This window comes from Spea bombifrons, chromosome 1 (genome assembly GCF_027358695.1).
Source record: "Spea bombifrons isolate aSpeBom1 chromosome 1, aSpeBom1.2.pri, whole genome shotgun sequence".
In the NCBI taxonomy this organism is placed as follows: domain Eukaryota; kingdom Metazoa; phylum Chordata; class Amphibia; order Anura; family Pelobatidae; genus Spea; species Spea bombifrons.
In genome coordinates this window covers 129,838,498-129,861,250 of record NC_071087.1, presented here as the reverse complement: position 1 = coordinate 129,861,250, position 22,753 = coordinate 129,838,498, and the positions used below count along the sequence as shown (strand labels likewise).

General features: G+C 37.2%; 1 protein-coding gene and 1 pseudogene across 1 annotated transcript in view; one reads left to right on the top strand and one right to left on the bottom strand.

Annotated features, from left to right (window-relative positions):
• Window positions 1–22,753, top strand: part of ADAMTS19 (ADAM metallopeptidase with thrombospondin type 1 motif 19) — an 82,247-nt gene that overhangs the window by 9,521 nt on the left and 49,973 nt on the right. Inside the window, exons 3-7 of the mRNA XM_053473656.1 lie at window positions 4,966–5,128; window positions 8,396–8,568; window positions 9,307–9,390; window positions 10,712–10,869; window positions 20,541–20,584. Of these exons, the coding sequence (XP_053329631.1) occupies window positions 4,966–5,128; window positions 8,396–8,568; window positions 9,307–9,390; window positions 10,712–10,869; window positions 20,541–20,584 (622 nt within the window). The remainder of the gene's footprint in view (window positions 1–4,965; window positions 5,129–8,395; window positions 8,569–9,306; window positions 9,391–10,711; window positions 10,870–20,540; window positions 20,585–22,753) is intronic.
• On the bottom strand, window positions 10,336–10,434 carry LOC128468800 (uncharacterized; annotated as a pseudogene).

The window sequence follows — 22,753 nt, the reverse complement described above, 5'->3', positions numbered from 1 at the left end:
GTTTTAGACAAAATGCATTTGTGGATAAAAAAAAACAATTTAAAAGGGATACCGCTATGTATATTAAAGTGCATATGATGTCTGGAATGTCTATTTAAGATCAAATCCTGCATGCCCCCACCCATGCCTGCCCCCCTGTGATATGGGTTTTAAGATTAAAATTAACTCTTGTTCATGGAACCCATATGTGTCTTTTATTCTTTTTAAGTTTAAAGAGTGCCACTCTTTTTTTTCAATAACTGAACAAAGTTCCAAGTCACATAATCAGCTCATAGTTGCTGTTTTCAATCGCATTAACTCAAATCTGCAAAAACTCAATATTCCTGCCAAATTGCATGCAGTTGCATTTTAGTGAAGAAACTTGGTTTATGTGGCAGTGACATGAGCACTATATTTACTTCTACAGCATTAGTTTCATTTAGGAAAATCTGTCATTATTGCAAAAAAAGTTGAAGCGTATGAAGCCTTAAAATAATGAAGGACATATAAAGACATCTGGAACAATTATTAAATGCAAAATAGAGACAATCAATAAAATATGGGCCCCTTTAGGAAATTTTACAACATCTTGGGAAGAGTTATTTTCTCTACTCATAATTGATTTGTGATAAGTAAATGCGTCACTACGAATAATAAGGAGTGGATACAAATGATACAATTGTTGCCTGTTAGTGGATTTCTAAGTACTTAACTTTCTAAATCCAGGCTTTGCATTAGCTGTTATGTAATGTAGCAGACAGGTTAGGTCTGGCCTGCCAATACACTAGGGGAAATCCCAATGGGCTTCAAGCCTTAGTCAGCCCCACACAAATGTGTGGAGAAAGGGAAATTGAAACATGTGTCCTTTTTTTCATACCCCCACACCTAACCTCACCCTTCTTTTTTATATATATAATTTTTATATATATATATATATATATATATATATAGTGACAAAGCCCCTTAAATGATGGTCAATAAAATTACTTTTTGAATCCTATAGCATATTAGACTTATAAGTCTTCTAGTGCAGTTGGGCTTAGGAACAACATATTTCCAGAAAACAATGACTTTTATTTACAAATGCACAAAAACCACACAAAAAAACAGTAAAATAAAAGCCTTGACTGGTCAGCAGCTCTCACTATTCATGAACCCACCCATTCATAATGGAAGTATCGCATTATCATGTGATTATCATGTGATTGCACACATGGCATTTTTTTCCTTTTCCTCCCCTTTTCTCACTTTCACTCACTTTCCGTGAATGGAACGATGTAGAACACGATGCATCCATTCAAAATGGAAAACTTCCGGCATGGAGAGCGGCACATTGGGTATGGTTTGGGTGTGATGTAAGTTAGTGGGCAATACTTCCTTATTTCTTAACTTTAAGTTACGACCTTTCTTGCCTCCAACATAACACATTTTGAGTATGACCTATATATATGTGTGTGTGTGTGTGTATATATATATATATATATATATATATATATATATATATATATACACTGCAATAAAGAATAAAACCTTTTTATTGTACCATACTGTGTAAATATGTGTGTGTATATATATATATATATATATATATATATATATATGTGTGTGTGTGTGTGTGTGTGTATGTCTCTGAAACAGAGACATAGGATGCAAGGAGTTAACAAAGAGGAGAGCTAAACAACTTACACATAGCTAGCATTTTGTATGTAACAAAAACATATTTTGAGAATTGAAAACTGCTGCTAATACCTAATTGAAAAGCTCATGTAAAGAAACAGATGGATCCACGTTCAGACTATACATATGACGACAGAAATTAGTAGTTTTGGAACAAATGTCTGATTTCATAACAGATGGGTTTCAACTCCTACATCAATGTGGTGATTATGTTAAGTACATTGTTCTTCTTAAGTGCTTTACTGGGGAAAGGAAATCTGTATGTTATAAAATGCATCACATTGAGACAGAAATTTAAAAATATAGCAGCACTAAAACATCTACAGTCTGTGTGTAATTATGGAATTAGTAGAAATAATGATAGGTTCTATTGGATCTACCCACTGAGATCTTGATAAAACATTTGGAATAGGATACACAAGGAATCCAACTTGGCCCACATGCTGTACTTAATACTCGAGCTCCAGTGGCAGATTGGGTCATGCAGTGCGCTGCCACTTGCTGGATACACATAGCCGCAAGCCTGTTGAGTATATAAAGTGTAATATACATGTCCAGCTGTTACTTTGAAGCCACTGGTCTTAAAGTGCCAGGGCTGCTTAAGTCACCCCCAGTCCTGCCCGGCTTCCATGTCCATTTCTCTTTTCCTTCAGTTACACATGACAGCTTTCTTCATGCCCCCCACGGCCGTCTCCTTGTAGTCATCTACACCCCTGACCTTTTCCCACATAATCAAAATAAGAAGCTGCTTAGGGTTTGTCACTTTAGTGCCCCCCATAAGCTGATGAAGGGCAGTTCAACTGCGAATGGATAGTTTATATAAATGCAATACCTACATTTAAAAAAAAAAATCTATTTTTAGTTTAATTATACTAAAACTAACATAAATGAGTAAGAATGACTGTACGCAAGAGTACAACAAACCTATTTTTGCTGTCATTTTCACGTGCCATTCTTAAAAAGTTGCTTTTTCAATCAAGCATAGGATGAATTGAATTAAATGTGTTGGCGTAACATTCATTTTCTCAAGAGACTTGATGCGTAAAATTTTGCATGCATTTACAATCATCTAAATATACCAAAGTATATTTTGTGTGTATTCCAGGAAGATATATTATACTTACTTTGTAGTTTTAACTGGTGGCTGGAATGGAGTTAAATTAAATAATTTTTTTTTTTTTTAAAAGGGACCCCCCCCCCGAAAATTAATATGAGCAGAGTAGTTTTCCATGGTATTTTAAATAAATTAATACATCTTTTGTTTATACTTTCAATTGTCTATCATATCTAGAGATACATTTTGGTATTGCAGTCTCATCTTGGTGTATTATTGAAGTTGGTAGCCACAAATTCTGCGGTACAACTTTGCTCTTTTAACACTACAACGTTAATTTTACGTAATTCTGTTCATTATTTTTTATGTTATTATTTTATGAGCTTTTAATATACTTCGTTCTTCTAGTATATATAGCTGGGGGAGAAGGAGATACGCTGGGTACTGAACTTTAATCCACAACTTTGTAACTAGAAGGTTTCACGCAGTGTAGTGGCTGCTTCATCTAAACTAAGCATATATCCGTTTGAGCCTGGCTAGCTAAATTTAAATATAATTGATTCAATAACACTTGCATTTTAGCAAGGATACAGAAAATCATGGAGTTTAGCCCCTGATTTAGACAGACATTACCAGTCTTTAGGTAGTGGGATGCCTTGCAATATGTATGATGTCATGCTGATGGGATGAAAAGCAAAAAAAAATGGATATTTTAAAAATCCAGTATGTAATATCTGAAATATCTCCTTCCTATTAACAAACGTACAAAACATCGAGCAGAAACATTTTAATGAATATTGGAGATGGATCCAAGGCATATTTTTTTTCTAGTGGGTATCTAAACTGCTCATTACTACTGTTATTCATGTAAATCTGTTCATGCTCTGACAGACTATATTGTTTAAGTGGTTGAGAATCCCATTCAGATGTAATTGGATGCTGGGCATGGTGTACCATAATGTAAATTATACAGTGATCATTTAGTGTCTAATTCAACTTCTCTGTTCATGGAATTTTGGCTCGAGTACAGATGTTAAATTCATTTTTCTAATTACTTTGTACTGGTTCAGAATCATCTGTGAGTTCTTCAATAGGAACAGATAAATGCAACATGTAACCACAAATGGAAATGCTATGCTGCATAGTAAAATGAACTGAATGGGTTTACTGGTTAAGTTCCATGATGACCTCAATAGACCCAATAGTACTTCTCAGGTGAAAAAGTAGAATTGTCACCTTGGTTGTCAATTAGAATTGACCTAAGTCCGTTTAAGGTCAGGTTTTCAACGGAAACCCACAATATAAATACAATATGCATTAACAGCATAAAAGGAGATGGTCAATTTAGTACAAATTCACCTTATTTAATAGTACAGAGTTTTTGCCACGTCAACCAAGCTCATACTCTGTTAGTTCAATCAGGTTCCACCCAACTGCTTCAATATTTTAGTACGTTTTATAAAATGTACATTACATTATTTGGACACATTGGTGCTACTGTGCATGTCATTCTTTAAGAGCATACTTTAGAGGAAAGAATAACTGGAATACACAAGAATATAGCCCTGAGACTATGCCTTTATTATACTCCTCTAAAAGGGACATGGCTTGGAACAATGTAATGTAAAGTAAGAAAATATATTTGATCTGGTCCCATGAGCAGCCTGTTAATACAGAGAGCCAATGAAAGAGCTATAAATCAAGCACAGTGTAGGAGACAATATAAGGTAAATTAAGTAGGATTTGCATTAGCATGTTGAACGTGGAAATTCATGGTTTCAATTATTATTATTATCTGTTATTTATATAGTGCCAACCATAGAATGGGGGAGGACAAACATAAGGAACAGAGAGAGGTGAGAAGTAGTGTGGTGGTTGTATCAGTGACAGGGAAGTTCTAGCAACTAAGATCGTATGCTTCTCTGAAGAAGTGGGTTTTGAGATTTTTCTTGAATGTTGGGAGGGTGAAAGCTGAAGGTTTTGTGGAAGTAGGTTCCAGAGGTATGGGGCAGCCTAAGTGAAGTCTTGTAGACAGGAAAAGGAAGTGGTGATAAGCGAGGAGGAGAGGCTTAGCCCATGGGAAGAATGTAATGATCAAGTAGGGGAGTATTTTTTATGAGGGCAGAAATGTATGGAGGACCAGTATTATGGAGGTCCTTATATGTTAGTACAACTCATTGCCCATTGAAAGTTCCATGTTTCAATTCCTGAGCTGCATGTTTGTTTAACTTTTTTTATTGTTTCTCATTTATTAGATGGGTTTTATCCAAATAAATGAAGACTTCATGTACATTGAGCCTCTAAATCAAACACTGTCAGTAACAGGCAATGCACATCGTGTTTACAGAAAGAAAAGATCTACAGAAGAGAACTCTGCCGGAAGACAGCCTTCCCATCAGCCATACTGTGGGGTTGCAGGTACACAATAAGCTAAATTGTACTCAGATATTTCAAAATAATACGTTTCCTCCACACAATTTAATTTGCACAATCTCTTGCAGCTGTCGTCTCACAGTGGGAAATGCAATAACACAGCAGTTAATAAACCATGTCTGAATGACCAGGATTTTTAGGCTTTTGCTGTACTGTTGTCCATTTGATAACAATGTAGTGCATTTCTGAAATTCATCTCAGCACTCTATGAAAACTTGGCAGCAGCTAAGTTCCACCGTGCTAAGGGATTTTTCCATGTAAAACATGTATAATGGTCAAGAAAAAGAACAGGAATGATTTCTTTACAAAACATTAACAATTCATTTATTTTGATGGAAAACTCAGCAATACAAGGGTCAGTAACACAAATTGAATTTTTTAACTGCAAGTGGTGGATGAGTCTGCCAAAGTGCAGCATGAGCCAAAGGGCCTATCTTGTTGAGCCAGTGTGTGAGCTGACTTGTTATCCAAAGATATAGATTGTTACATGCAACCATCTGTTAGGACCTCTTGCTGACAGAAGATGAAATGTTAAGCAGGTTCTGGCTCATCTAAGGCTTGAGGTCCTCTCTGTTATGCAAGGTTGGGGCCGAGCAAGCCTTGAGCCTGCACTTGCTTACACATTCTTATTTAGTACCTCAGGATAGGGCTCTGTTAAAGAACTCTAACTTTTTTGAACATTTTTGGAACTAACAATACTCCCCCCCCCCCAAACTGAACATTTGATTGTTAAGATAAGCAATATGTTACGTTTTCTGAATTCTCTGATGCATGATGGGAAGCTTGGGTTTTAAAATGCATGTGAGGTCATGTCTGGTACTGTAATAGAACATGACACGGTCTTTGTTTTGGGAATACATAAACTTTTTACTCAAACGGTGTAAGTGATTGTGGTGACATTTATTTGTTATTTTTTTTAACTAGCACCTTAAAAAATAAGTGACCCTTTGTAACACACTTAGATCAATCCCTGGGAAATGTAATGCTGTTTATTATATGGGTCCACACATTTTTATACCCATTAATAAAAAAATTCTTTAACCCAAATAAACTGTATGTGGCCGGCATACTGTGAGTATGTTTTGCTGTTAAAATGGAAACTCTTACATTCTCATCTAATTTTCTCCCTTTCATGGACAATTAGAGATGACATCACAGATTTCTGTTTTTTAGATACAGATTTCTGGGTTTTTTTTACCCTTTCAGGTAAAAATATAAATTCTCTATGAACTTAGGAGAAACTTTTCCATATTATAAAACTGCTTATTTTGATGTACATAAAACAAAATTGGGGTGGTGTTTTTTTGTTAGGCTTTTTATGTGTTAAGGAATAACTCTTCTTATACAGTATTATACAAAATATACCATTTAACTGTATACAGCTTGTTGTACAAAAAAAGATGAGATTAATTCACCATAGAGCTACAATGCTAATTATAGGAAAACGCAAAATATGCTTATTTGTCTATTATCATCTTCATTGATTTCTTATAAAGTGCCAACACATTTAGAACCTTTGTATAACTGCTTTCACAGTTTTTTTTAGGCATAATTTAGCATAACTAAATTAATTTATAAAAACGACCTATTTTGTACTGTTTTATTAACCATTGTAATTGTTTTGAAGATATTGGGCTGGATTCCAGGCTTGGACTGGACAGTGCCCCAGTGGCCTCCAGTGGCAGGGGGGTGCAGCGTGTGGCCAGCAGCTGGGTATGCCTGGCTGCATGCTGCATGAGCATAAATATGCATTAAAAAAAAAAAAAATATTCAGAACCATAACCAAAATGGTCAGTATGTAACTAGCAACCAGGTAAATCATAAAGCATACACTGTATCTGAAACTTGGTCATAAGTTGACAGAGAACCAGACTAGCAATGCTGAAAGCCCTTGTTCAGACCAAGACAGGGTGAATTATAGCGAGTGCCTTTATAAATAATTATTTAGGGTGGATATTCTAATTCTGATTTTGATAATAAAATACTTGAAACTTCAATATTATATACAAACTATTTTTGTAGCCCTTGTTAGTTTATGAACGTATTCATTTAAATATATAGTTATTATCCTATGTGTATATATTTCTTTTTATTGCATATACACTCATGTGTAGAACAATAACAAAGTCTAAAACATAGAGATCTCATAGTTTGACAACTTAAAATGTAATTCCTTACTTTCTCTTTTTTAGTTACATGTGCAAAAGTTTCTGATATTTTAATACCAGACTTCAACTCACTTTCTGTAGAGATCACTGACAAGTTTTAAAGAATGTTCACATTTGATTACTTCTACCAGTCACAACAGATAATAAAAATAGTGCTTCTAAAACCGGTGGTACCTATTGTACGTCCTCACATACTCCCCACCAAAATTGCAACTTTTCATCACTTCCTCATGGCAGTACATATTTTCATCTTGTCTTTCTAACAAATCCATCTGTTTGAGTTACAGAGTAGCTTGGCCATACAGTCCTTCCAGATGACAGCTCTTCTTCAAGTAAAATAAAGCTACCATTTTTCCATTGAAGAAGATTATTTTGTCATCTGTAGGGCTAGCATTGACAAATAGGACAGCTAAATAGTCAGTACCGAAATGACACAACATGGTTTTCTGTCGGGGTCATTCATTAGACTTACTGGCAGCTACACCGGTGCTGAACAACAAGTTCTAACTTTGATTTGACATCCCTCAATCGAGCTATATCTAGAGCTCAGGGACATTATATAGGAAAATATACAGTATGTTGAAAATACATAGATACATACATACATACAAAATATAAATACAGCTACTGTGCAATTTAAATGATGTATTATGGTAGTTCCAATCTATTCTTTTTTTTTTTTAAATAGTAGAAATGTAGATATACTTATACATTATATACATTATATATATATATATATATATATAAAAAAATATATATGTAGAAAAAAGTCATACTTATTTATAGTTGTACATAACTGACTAGTTTTCTCATTCATATTCTGATGTAGCTTTTGAGGAATTTTAACAACGTACAGAAGTTAATTTCTAATAGGCAGTTAGTTAAATAAAAAATGATATATGATTCCAATTTGCTGCAGTGCGTAATGATATACTGTCAACACCAGGGCCTACCTTACATCATAAACTGGAAATAACACATTAACCTTAAGGTTCTGTAGAGTATGTAACTTTCAATTAAATTGTTTCTAACCAGAAGACATTTATCGGAGTAAAATTATGACCTTTTATCCTTTTTTTTACAGACAAGAGGAGAACAAAGAATTATAAAGCACCAGAAACTAGCCGAGGAAAGAGATATTCGTACAAACAGATGCAAGAGTACAACATAGAAACCGTGGTGGTTGCTGATCCAGCCATGGTCTCTTATCATGGCTCAGAAGCAACACGGAAGTTCATTCTCACTATTCTAAACATGGTAAATAGTTACAGCCAGCAGGGTAAGAAATATGGAGTAGATGCAAAATAGAGTATAAGCAGTTTCTATGTAGTTTTCAACTCACTCAACGCTTCTAATAAAAATTAGAGGCACTATAGCTAAGATTTAATTTAAACAATGATGTCAATGCTTTTTTCCCAGAAGGTGACATTTACCCTCTTGGTATATGCCAAGAGGGTAAATGTCCTCTTTGCTCATTGTAATGAAGAAGCATCAGTACCATGTCATGCTATGTGCAAAGGTAACATTTGCAAAGCATTAACCAGCTTGGGGCAAGAATTTTATAGGCGCTACCCAAACATATAACGGCTATATACTAATTCATATTAGCCTGTTCAGTATCAACAATCTGACTATATCAACTTCATCCTAAAAGTAGGAGAAACTAGCAATAGCTAAATAAGTAAGATTGAATGCTTCAACTCCTAGCTACATGCTTAGTGTCCACAATTTACCGAATGAATACCATCGACTAATCAAAGCAGTTATAATAGGTTCAAAATTCCAGGAGAATTGTATAGTTAATTTCAGTTTTGTGGTTTTATCTTTTAACAGACCAGAGAGCTACATGTTTATCAAATCACAGAAGAGACTAAATATTACAAAAATATTACAAAAATACATGGTGCTTTTCCTTGCTTGGGATAATCATGCACACAGATAAGGAAAAACATGCTGTTTCATGTGTTAATTAATTATTTAAATGTATCTTTGTAGGTTTACAGTCTTTTCCAGCACAAAAGCCTTGGTGTGCAAATGAATTTACGGGTTACAAAACTGGTTCTTCTTCATGAAACTCCGGTGAGTGTATATTGTGTTCTTTTTGGGAACATGTAGTAGTTATAAAGGACCACTAGATTCAGGGTAATAATACTGGCTACAAGTACTTTTAAACTGACTGTGTTTGAAAGCCCTAATAGAAGTTTCAGCACAAACACTGCAGAAAGATTTGCCAATTTAATAGGTACCCTGCAGGGTTTTCTTAATGATCCCTGTGTTGATGATCATATATGATTTGTGATCACAGGGTGACTAAAAGCAGACATGTATTTATCTCTGGTGCTGCCTTATTCTTGACACAATGCAGCACCCTGATCTGGCCCTTCTGGGTCCCTCATTCTTACAATGGAGGTTCAGGATATGACATCATATCCTTGCTCTCCATTTCTTAAAAGTACAAAGTGCCTTTGCGTGCAGAGTCCTGTGCTGAGTCAATTACAGATAGTTGGACCTGTCAACCTAGGCTAGAATATGTTGCTGACTAAGAGGAATAAACTAAAAAGAAGTAAACCATTTCCCCTCTTCACAACACCAACAAAAATATATTAAATATTTCTATAGAGAACACTTATGTCACCATGACATCATCAGGGAATCCTCTAGTTAAAAGGGAGATCATTTCAGTTGAATTTGATGGCAGATAAGATCCATTTGGCCCATCTAGTTTTCTTGATGTAAAGACTTAATCCCTAATTGGTCCTTTGTCTTCTTTTATGATTAGGGACAGGTATTTGCATACCCCATGCAAGCATAAATCCCTCACTGTATTAACATCTACCAATTCTGTTAGGAGGCTGTTCTGTGTACCCCAGTAAATTAAAACTTACTTAGATTACATCATATTATGTATTCAAACCTTCCATATATATCCCCTTTTCTGTTTTTTCTCCTTCAAGCTATCGATGTTGATATTCTATAGTCGTGTCTGATTTTTATCCTGCAAACCATTTACCAAAGTAACTTAAAAAAAATGTGAAATGCATCACAAATTTGTGTCATCCTTGTGCAGGGGCCATGCTAATCTTATATTATTACAGTTTTAGTATATGTGCTGACAAAGATAGCTAAATTACATAGATCCCATAGGTATCTCAAGGCATGTTGCTCTGAAACATAAAACTTAAAACTGTTGAAAACCCAAGAACATTGGCTAATCCACTGTGTTGGCTTGATAAATAGAGTGGTTAGTATCACTGAATTACATAAATGGCCTATATGGAACAAATACGTTAATTACATTACACCATTTGATACTATATAATGAATGAGATGTATATAAAATAATAATAATAATACATTATTATATCCAAACTCTTGATTTAATAATGCTTTTCATTTTCAGGTAGACATGTACATAGGGCACCATGGTGAAAAAATGCTGGAGAGCTTTTGTAAATGGCAGCTGGCAGAATTCGGAAAGAAGAATGATGTAAATATGGAGATGTCTACAAGCTGGGGAGAAGAGTATTCAGCTGTAGATGCTGCAGTTCTCATAACAAGGTAACTTGGCCACCTTTTCAGAGGAGACATATCAGATATGCCTAGTTCCTCAGCCTTAATGATAACTCTAAAGTACATTTCCCCAACCAGCCAGTAAAACAACAGTCATGATGGGTAATGCAGTCAAGCCAACTTGAGAAATATTGCCCATATGCTTATACTATACTCCAAACATCCTAGACAATATTTAACCCATCTGATTTAAAATTCTCCCAAGACATCAGTTGCAGTGCATGGTTTGATATATATACATTGGGCTAGCCCTTTGTGAAAAATCTTGACTATTCCAGAGAGGGGTCAAGTAGAGGAATGTTACATGACACAGAAGCAAGGTCGCGTGCACATTAGCAGCCAGAAAGAAAACTGCAGCTATGGGTAAAGTAAGGGGGTTAGGGAGACTGTGAGTTAGTGAGTATGTATGTATGTTAGAGAATGTATGTGTAAGTGTGTGTTAGCATGAATGTGTATGTGTAAATATGTACGTGTGAAGGAGTGTGTGTAAGCATGAATGTGTAACTGCGTGAGCATGAATGTGTGTTGGTGTGAATGTGTAAGTGTGTGAGCATGATTGTATAAGTGTGTGTTAGTATAAATGTTTATGTGTAAGTGTGTTTCAGAGGAAGTGTGTGTTAGCTTTGGTCTGTAAGTGTTTGTTAGCATGTGTGTGTTAGTAAATGTGTGTAAGTGTCTGCTAGTATGTGTGTTAGTGTGTATGTACTGGGCCAGAAGGTGCCAGCTCTCCCCTAAACAGCAAAATACTTCATAATAACCACTGAGGCAAATATGGTTTATAAGAGGTTTTGTAACTTTTTGTAGCAATTTTACCTCTGCTTTAACTAAGATGTAAACATTTTTTTGAGCAGTGGTACAAAATGAAATTGCGTTTCTTTGTAACACTCTATGGAACTTTCCAGATCTGGAGGTGGTCACTAATTATTGAATATGTTGTTTACTTGCTGTCACTGATGGAGGATTTGAAGGAGGAGAAGAGGGGGGATCAATGTCTGATGCTTCTCCATAACATCAGGTTTCAACAGATCACAATTAGGAAACCAATTATTATTACAGGCACAAACATTTTAATCATTTGATATATCTCATTTCACTCGAGTATGAACACTTTGCAGACATTTTTGGATTTGGGCAAATATCATCACAGAGCTCTATCCATGTGTAACCAGGCATGTAGATGTTTTCCAGAACCTCATACTGCTTTGTACTGTTCAGCTATTGACCTGCACAGTATTTTAGATAAATGTACAAACAACCACTGGGCCTCTTCCAGCTTTACCTCTGGGTATCTACCATTGGGATCCAGACTCCTAGAGCAGTAACAGGTTATCATCGCTCTCTTCCAATGTCTAATTTATGTTCCTAGAGTTCAAAGCATTGAAGTAATTAAGATGAATATGGAACTTATATAACTAAAAAGACCTTGTTTAGAATTTCTTTTAGACAAAATAAGTAAAAGAAAATTTTGTTTATGGAACAAAAAGAAATGTGCATACAAATATAGTTGATTACTAATGCCATTTTTTATCCTTTTTTTAGCCTGAGAATGTAGATATCTTCCCTAAAAATATGTCTTTTTAAATAAAGTAATGGTTTATCTTCAAATGAGACTCTTATGTGTGCATCATATTGCAAGGAGTTACCTTATAAATCTTTTTTCATTTCTACTCTGAAAGTCACTCAGATCACTGTGCTCATAATTTCCTGTGATCCGTGTCCAGCACATTTTTCATCTACGGCCATTAAATGGAAACAAACTCAAGTCAACATTTGTTCTTAGTAGACATAGTCACAAAAAATATTAAATAAAGCACTGATTTTGTAAGATAATGCTGATAGCTGAAGTTTTTTTTTAGGGTTATGGACATACAAGAGCCAATAATTAAAGTTCAAGCATGTGTAAGGATTAGCACTGAATTGAAGTAAAAAACATATATTCTTAAAGTAACAGCAATGTCAGATTTTTTATGACTCTTTCCTTTCCCTGAAAATCTAACCCCAGCCTCCCCTTACTCTGCAGTGTTTCTGTGTGCTACTTCTATGGCCCCTTTTGGCATGATGGCGCTTTAGCCCGTTCCGAAGACTAGCATGACACCTGGCACAATGCATTAGAATGTGTGCAGTAAAACATGTGACTTCCTCTTTGAATCAGATTTATCTTTTTTAACACATCTAAAATACTATTTCATGGCAAATAAAAGTGATCTCATCTACTTAGATGAGGAGTAGGACAAGTGTCCATACAGTTACCAGTGTCTATGACAAGGCATATGGAATCCATGATGTATTTGGAGGATTTAGCGAAATGTTTATTACAAATCATGTTGGCATATTGAAGATGAGATATAATATCAATAGCCACTTTCTTCCTAAAATGTCTTCATTTACCCACTCCCCTGTTTTGTGAAATGTATAACTTATAATGCCATATAACAGGGATGTCCAAGTTTTTTCTGCAGTGGCCCACTTCATCAGAAATGTATGTGTGTGTGAGACGCACTGATTTTTCACTGAGAGAAAATATGGCTTTTTTAGCTTTATAATGCATATTAATACAGGGTTAATTTGGTGATAATGAAAAAAGCAGTGGGAAAGTTTTTTTGATCAACTTTTATGTGTCATTCTATCAATACTGAATTACTTAAACAGTAAAAAAAAGTCAGTCCACAAACCATTTAAAACAAGTTTAGCCAAATAAAACTGCACAAGGCTGTAGCACAGTACAAGCTGGATTTAAGCTGGGTGATGCACACTGAAGGCAGGGCCGGATTAAGAGCATCACGGGCCTGGTGCTGAGGTGGCCATTTTATGGAAATAAATAAGACAGAATCTTAACTCCTCGGTACTGTACTGTACTGTGTACTGGAGAAAGATGACATCAGTGCTCAGCCATAAAAGATAATACAAGATAGAATCTTATGTGGGACTGGGAGTAATCAGTGCACTAAAAAAGTCATCATACACGGGATGCCTGAAGCCACAATTTAGTGCCACTAATCTTAACACAAAATAACACAAAACCTTTACTTTTCCTCTCACTATTTTCTGGGCCAAGAAAGTTTTGTCCTCTGAAGTGACTACAGGTGTAGAGGGTGAAGAGGGTGTTTTATCTCTGGATAAATCAACAATAAATAGTTCTATTTATTCCTACAGTAAGTAAAGGAAACAGACAACCAGGACAGGCTCTGTCACACCAACACCCAAACACACATACACTAGGACAGGCTCTGCCACACTGACACCCAAACACACACCAGGACAGGCTCTGCCACGCCGACACCCAAACACGCATACACCAGGGCAGGCTCTGCCACACCGACACCCAAACACACACACACCAGGACAGGCTTCGTCACAACAACACCCAGACACACACACCAGGACAGGCTCTGCCCCACCGACACCCAAACACACACATCAGGACAGGCTCTGCCCCACCAACACCCAAACACATACACTAGGACAGGCTCTCCCACACTGACACCCAAACACACCAGGACAGGCTCTGCCCCACCAACAGCCAAACACATTCACACCAGGACAGGCTCTGTCACACGACTCCCAATCACACACACCAAGAAAGGCTCTGCCACACTGATACCCAAACACACACATCAGGACAGGCTCGGCCACACTGACACTCAAACACACGCACACATCAGGACAGGCTCTGCCACACTGCCACCCAAACACACACACCGAGACAGGCTCTGTCACACTGACACCCAAACACGCACACCGGGACAGGCTCTGCCCCACCAACAACCAAACACACACACACCAGGACAGGTTCTGCCAGCCTCTTGTCTGTTGATGCCCTCACTGCCATGTGTATTACCCCCAGCCACCCCCCCTGTTGATTTTGTAATGTCACAACCCCCCTTTTGTATCATTTAATTTTTGTCCCAAGGGAATCCCCCCCCCTTGAATATAGTTCCACTTTCCAATAACCCCTAACTATTTTTTTGGTAATACTTACTTTTTTGTGTTTTTTTCCCTGCTGTCCTCCGACGTGACGATCCTCTCCATGTCAGGAGAAACGCTTCTGTTAGACCGCCCCCTTGAATGTCACGTCTTAAAAGGGTCTGGATGAAGAGCTACTGCTGCCACTGGGCGGCACGGTGTGTACACGCCGGCCGCTTAAAGTTCGTTAGGCGGCCCGAGGAGGCGGTCTTACAACCGCACGACGTCTGCTTTGAAAGCGGCCGCATGGACATGAAGTTCAAAGCAGCTGTCGTGCGGCCGCTTTGAATGGTGGTCTGCTGGCCCACCGGGAAATCTCCCGGGGGACAGTCCGGCCCTGCTCACGCAGGCCGCACCTCGAAGTCCGGCGGGCCGCATTTGGCCTCTTGATTTTTTATTTTTATTTCTGTGGGTCAGAATCTGCTTTGTATTTGCAATATTTGATATATGTCCCTGGCATACCAATTGTGTGTAAGATTTTATTGTTGGCTTTGAGATCTGTCCGTTCATGTTTAGATTCCTTTTTAACCATTGACTCATGGAATCTTACATAAATCTTCCGGAAGACTATGATTTGGAAATTTCACTGAACACTTTTTTAAAGCAAGTAATGTGATTTATGGCAACCCTATGAGGCATTCAGCTTAATAAAATGTAGATACTAATAGTTATATGAGCAAGTAAATATTAATATAAATACAAACAAGTAAATAGTAATAGTAATACAAAGCAGCATGCCAAGCTAGATGACAAGCATCGTGTGTTTCCATAGTACTTCTGTAAAACAATATAACTGCACATAATGATTCTACCCCGAATTAAATACATTTTACTTAGGCTGAAGTAGTTGTCATGCATTCATTACACTGCAGTCAACACTATTTCAACTATTTAAGTCATATGATCTCAAGCTAGTGTTTGACAATTTGTACCCCTCTGGCTGTTGAAATGAGCCACTGGTTAACTTGTAAGATATGCTATCTTTCCAATAGATCAGAGGTGGCTTCTGCCTCAAGCATTATCACACCTGTTGCCCTCTGATTATTAGAAGGTGAAAGGAAAAAAAGAGACCGACATCTAATAAAATATATGGTATTTTTATTAGCAGATTATAATTTAAAAGATTATCTTGATTTAATTCAGAATTCACTGACTGCTCTAAAGAGTAATATATTCTTTCATAAAGATGGTTATTTGCTTGTGGTTAGGTTGATAGACCCTGAAGACCTCCAGTTTATTGGGCCTTGAGGATCAACTCTCGATAACCAAAGTAGAAGCAATATTGATAGTTCTCCAAATAATTCCAGACAAGACTAAAACAATACATGTTATGCTTCAGGTTGATAAAATGGAAACACATAAATTGGTCATATAAAATATAACAAATTTAGAGTAATAATATATAAATATATATATTGAAAGTATGTAAACATACATAATTTGTCTTTTGTTGTTGTTGAACATAATGTAGTTATCCAATATACCTCACCTCCTCTGGGTCCCACTGACAAACGTTTCAAGCAATGGTATAATCTCAAAATCCCCTGCAGGGACCACTTACTTGCTTCCTTAAGCAGGCACGAGTTAAACAAATATTTTGCTTGTAGGAAATGCCTTTTGTACATTCCACGCGGGATCTGAAATAACTGCTACCGCTAGTATCCTTGCCTAATTTACAAAAGAAAAAAGTCACAAAACGTGTGATTCTTTGTAAAACATTTTGATGAATAAAAATGTGTCAATGTTGACATATGGAATGCTGAACTAGGAGTAGGATTTCAGCTTCCACAACCAACTACAGAAGCTGTCACTTTTCTGCTACCTACAAACAACTGCCCTTTATCTTTGAAACGATAAATAACATTTTCTTTGTAAATGAAGAATATGCGGACGCCACTAATTAGGACATTCTTATGTAGAATATTCTGTAATAAGCTAATACAATTAATGTGATTCTATATTCAATTTTTTTTTTTTTTTTTTTTTGTAAATGTAGTTTTTATTAGTTTTCAAGGAACAACAGAAGAATAGGGAAAAAGGGAGAGGGCAAAAAGGGAAATAGGGAGGAGGAGTACCGGTGGATAGGACGGACAGGAGGAGGGCACACGGAGATAAAACTGGGCACAAATACCCGACGCAGCGGGCAAAGGCAATACAAAATCAAATGTAACACCGGCACCTGGACAGCCATGTAGACACAGCGGTCCGTACAGAGTGGGAATAACCAACAGTCTTATCAGACATGAGCAAATAAGAAACGGTGGCAAAGGCAGCACAGAATCAAAGGTAACACCGGCATCTGGGCAGCCACGGAGACACAGCGGTCCTTACAGAGTGAGAATAACAAGCAGGCTTATCAGAACATGAGCAAACAAGAAACAGCGGCGTCCAAGTAAATAAAGGCGGTGTGATAAGGCATAGTACACAGGACAAGTAGACCTCCCCACCACCCACCCGGGAGGGAAAAAGGAATCAAGGTAAGGAACCAGAGGGAACAGCAAGAGGGAAAAAAGGAGACAAACACACAAACAAGACACCAGGGAGAGAGAGAGAGAGAGGAAAAAAAAAATTTAAAAAAAAAAAAAGGAAACAAACCACACACACAGGGACGGAGGTCCCACCCGGCACCCATCAGCTCACAACACAAAGTAGCGGAATCACTGCAGCAGGAGAGATTTAGTAAGAGGGTCCGCCAAAAATGAGAGCCAGTGAAACTACGTCCGGAGATATTGTGCATGACGGTCCTCGGATTGCAGCACCAGCTCTTCAAACACCCTGACTGACTCGACCCGTTCGATCCATTCACGAAAGGAGGGCGGAGAAGCGTCCTTCCAGTGGAGCGGGATAAGCGACCGTGCAGCATATAGTAAATGACGGGTCACCGACTTTTTGAAGCCAGCAATGGACTGAGTGGTATGACTGAGCAAGTAAAAACTAGGCAGGAACGGTGGAGGGTCGTCTGAAAGGCGTTGAACCGTCTCATGGACACTCGACCAGAACGGAGCAATCTTAGTACAGTCCCACCAGATATGGAGTAGAGTACCAGGAGCAACACCACAGCGCCAGCACTTGTCAGAGGAGTCGGGAAAAGCTCTATGGAGCGCCACAGGCGTCATGTACCAGTGGGTAAGGAGTTTGTAGGAAGTCTCCTGCGCCTTCGTTTGTCTGGAGCACTTGTCTGTCAGAAGAAAGATCTTGTCCCAATCCGACTGGTCCAGCGTAATGCGCAACATCTGTTCCCAGAGACTTTGAAAACGTAATGGCTCGGCTCTCGGGTGCTGAAGTATGAGTTGATAAAGTAGGGAAACACCATGTGCCGGGAGTTCAGATCTGGTGCATAGTGATTCAAAACGAGTAGGAGCCCTAGTGGGTGAGCCGGACCCCAGGAGGGATGAGAAATAACGGGAGAGTTGACAGTACTGAAAGCGTTCCAGGAGGGAAGGCCCCGAGTCGCCGCATATGTCCGTCAGGGAGCGCAGACGATGTCCAGCAAGAAACTTAGAGAGCGGGACGTAATCCGACAAGGCCGTCCGTAAGGGCCCGGGGCCTGTCCCGGGGGAAAATCAAGGTTGTTCCGCAGGGGCAGCAGTGGTGATGGGTAGGACAATTTTTTTTTTTTAAATCCTTTACTATTTCTATAATTTATTTCAAATAATTCATATAGTATCTTATGTATTACTGACATATATTTTGTATTTTTGCTCCTATTTCTACTCATACCACATGGTCTCAATTTCCATCACAGTAGGGGTGAGCGCAGGGGTGTTTGTTTCTGTCCATGAAGAACGGGCAAAGAGTAAGGGTGTGAGCAACATATTCTGGGAAGCAGATGCCCCTTTCGTGGCATTTTGCTGCAGAGGGATTTAGATAGACTGGGCACACAAATGGCAGATGAAATTTAAAGTAGATAAATGCAAAGTTATGCACTTTAGGTTAAGGAATGCACAAGCAACCTACACCCTAAATGGTAGTGCATTAGGGATAAACAGAAAAATGAGAAGGATTTGGGAATTGTTATAGACAACAAACTAGGAAACAATGTGCAATGTAAGTCAGCGGTTGCTAAGGCCAGTAAGGTATTGTCATGTATAAAAAGGGGCATCAATTTGAGGGATAAAAATATATTTTGTCCCTTTATAAATCAATGGTAAGCCCACACCTTGAATATGATGTGCAATTTTGGGCACCTTTTCTAAAGAAGGATATTATAGCACTATAGGAAAAAGTGCAGAGGCGCGCTACAAAATTAATAAAAGGAATGGAACACTTTAGTTATTAAGAACGGTTAATTAATTTAAATCTGTTTAGTTTAAAAAAACGGCGCCTCAGAGGGGATATGATAGCATTAGATAAATATATTCGGGGCCAATACAAACCAATACAAAACCATTTTGTGGAAATCTATTCATAAACAGGACTATGCATAGGACACATGGTCAAGCATTTAGACTGGAAGAAAGGAGATTTAGTCTAAGGCAAAGGAAATGGGGTTTTTTACAGTTAGGACAATAAGGATGTGGAATTCTCTGCCCGCAGAGGTAGTTTTATCAGAGTCTGTACAGACATTTAACCCCTTAATGGCAAAGCCCGTACATGTACGGGCTCAAAATCCATTGTTTTCAATGGGTTTAGGGACCGCCCATTGTCCTTAAGGGGTTAAACTACAATTGAATGTATACTTGCAAAAACATAATATTCAGGTTATTTAAATTATGGGGGAAACAGCTTCTTGATCCATGGATTTTTTCTTGCCTTCTTTTGGATCAACAGCGAGAAATATGCTCCCAAGAGATATGGGAGATATGGGAAAGGCTGAACTTGATGGACGCATGTCTTTTTTCAGCCTAACTATGTAAATGGAGTCATGTGACAACAAGTAACTCATGTGAAACAACAAACCCACACTGGCATCATTGGTGACATCAGAACATCTCACTATAATTGATTTGACACATTGAATTAATTTTTTTAATTAAGATAAAAAGGGAGCGATTTGGAATGGTAGTAACAGAGAGGCAATGGAAAGTTCACAACTCTGATAACAATACAGTTGATTTAACATGTTAATTTTTAAGAAAATTGAATATCCGATCATGTTAACAGCCATAATTATATGACTCCTCTTACATCGCTGCTGCTTATCTTATCAGCAAGTGTGAGAATCTCTTGTTATTTATATTATGTTACCTGTGTTATGAATAAAACATTTTGTATTAAGAGTATTCTGATGTAATTGTTTTTTTTTATATCACTACACTAATTGCCTTAGCTGAGGAAATACATTTTAAACAGCATATTATAGGCCTTCTTTTCACCATGTGTCTGTTCATTGTCAAATATATTAGAGACTAAACATTTTTAATGCATATCACTTAAATGCATTAAAACCTATCCTTAAAGCACAATGAGCTCATTATGCTACACATTAGTATTGTACTCATGTTCTATGAGCCATTAAATGAAAATCTCAGTTGCATTTTTAGCCTTTTGACCCCAAGCCTCCTCTAAGAATAAAATAATGTTTATAATAGTCTTGTTAATCTAAACCTGCACTGTGCAAAAGCTGTAGTTAATAACAAGGGGCTTTTGTTTTTACCCACTGATCCATGTGAAATCTGTACAAATGTATCACATAACTATAACTTGCCTAACAACAGCTCTATTTGAGGTTAACACATATTTCATTTTCTGTATAGGATGGATTTTTGTGTCCATAAGGATGAACCATGTGATACTGTTGGTAAGTAAATAATATATTTATTATTTTATTTGCTTCATAACTACTTAATAGTTAATTGTTATGCTTTTTGACACTGAATGACTGGACTCCATTAATTATCTATCACATTTGGCAGTGTGTGATTTGCTCTAGTGTTATGATATAATGTCTCTGGGCTGTGTTCTTGGTCTATCCTTCACTGGCAAGAACCGATAAATATCTTAGTTGTTGGGGAGGTAAAGATGTAAAAAGTCATACCAGGAACCCCAGACCACAAGCACTTTACCCAGTAGCAACACAAATGCAGACAGGTGCTCATGAAATAGACAGCTTGAGGTGCCTTCAGCCACTGCCAGAACTTGGCTCTCTAAATCAACTTATTGTTGAACCTTCAAATTATATCCAATATATATATAAGAACAATAAGAAAAACAAACTGAAAGCGAAAGGCAGGAATAAACGTTGACCATGACAACCGTGTTGCAAAGAGGTAAGTTCCACTCCTCAAGGACCTTATATAACCAGTTGTTACCATAACAGACAGACTTGACATAAGCCAACACACCCCCTTCCTTACATGTATGGGGGATATGTTTCTTTGAACAGTTGTATAATACAATGTGTTGGGCCCCTGCAATCTATGTTAACGGTTCTTCACTCTCTACATATGTTCCCTGTTTGGATCTAAACAACTGTGTCTCAGATCTTCACTACATTGAAGAAAACCGGCACTCAACACAAGGTTATTTTAGAGAAAGTAATTACAAGCTTCCAGTTCTGCACAGAAATATGCTCATGATATGATAACAAACTTATAAAGCATGTGAGGTAGTAAATAATTTTAGGCAAACAATTAGCAACAGACATCAAAGATATCAATCTCAAAAGGATCACTTGTGCATTAAGAGGCATTGGGCTGCCCCCAAACCTTGGAATCCCCTGCATAAGAGGCTCTTTTCATAATTGTGTAAAAATACACTTTGCTTGTTTTCAAATATTCTTGATTTAAGCATTTTCTTAGAGAACTAACATATACACTCTCACGATTTTTAGGAGTCTTGACTGTTTAAGAAAAATACATTTGCTCACAAAATATTTGCTGGAATTGCATTTGTATACACTGACATCAGTTCATCTGGAATACTTTATCCTGTATCTCAACACACAAATCTTAGCTGATTTTTGTCAAAGGAGCTTCAAACACACTTGTAAATGATACACTACAGACTCTAGTTTAATCATAGAACTTTATGCTTACTTTATGCATAAAACTCTGCTTACGTCCTACTCATTTCTGTATTCCAGACATTCTAAATAGATCCATATTTTTGGTGCCCACCTAACTTTTTATCAAGCATCTCTTTCAATTGCTATCTTTCTTTGAAGATTGTGTTTCACTAAATCTCATGCAGTCCATTACTAGACTTTGGACTTGATATATGTTTTGCTGTCTACAGTCATTAAAGGGGGACGTCCCATAAAAAGAAAAAAGTGAAGTGTAACGGTAGTGTTAATTGACATTGACAAGAAAACAGTTTTTTCAAATTTTCATTATTTTCCAATAAATGTTATTTATCAGCAGACAAAGAGGCTGCTATTGTTGTCAGTCCTGTGATATTGTTGGGTATTTTCTCACAATGAGCTGATTCTTTATGACAGTGCTAATGAAATGCATTCCTCCACAGACTTCCATAAGGATTTTGGCTAAAATATATATATTTTCCTTTTTTAATTTTTTATTTATTTTTTTAAAAATACTGTTTATTAATTTTCATACAAAAAAGACAAATTAACAAATATACATATATACAAAAATAGATATATAAAATTCCACATACACAGGTATTTTAGGAGAAGTAAACCCCAAATGTAAAATACATTGTATAGAGGTCTTGATCTTAAAAGCAGTGAGACATCATTTGACCTAACATCATTTCTTTATATAACGATAGCGAGGCATTATGCGACACCAAACACCCACCCCAGGACGCGTTGTGACTGCTCTGGAGAGCGGTCACAACCGCCACTGCGAGTGATTTTGCCACTCGCAAGATGGTGGCGCCCATTAAAAAAAAACAATAAAGTTGAAAAGAGTCCTCAGGAGAGTCTCTCTAGACCCTCCTGAGAACCTGGCTCCACTTGCAGGCAATGTTCCCTCTAATTTTTCTTGGGTGATGTGCGCAGAAAATT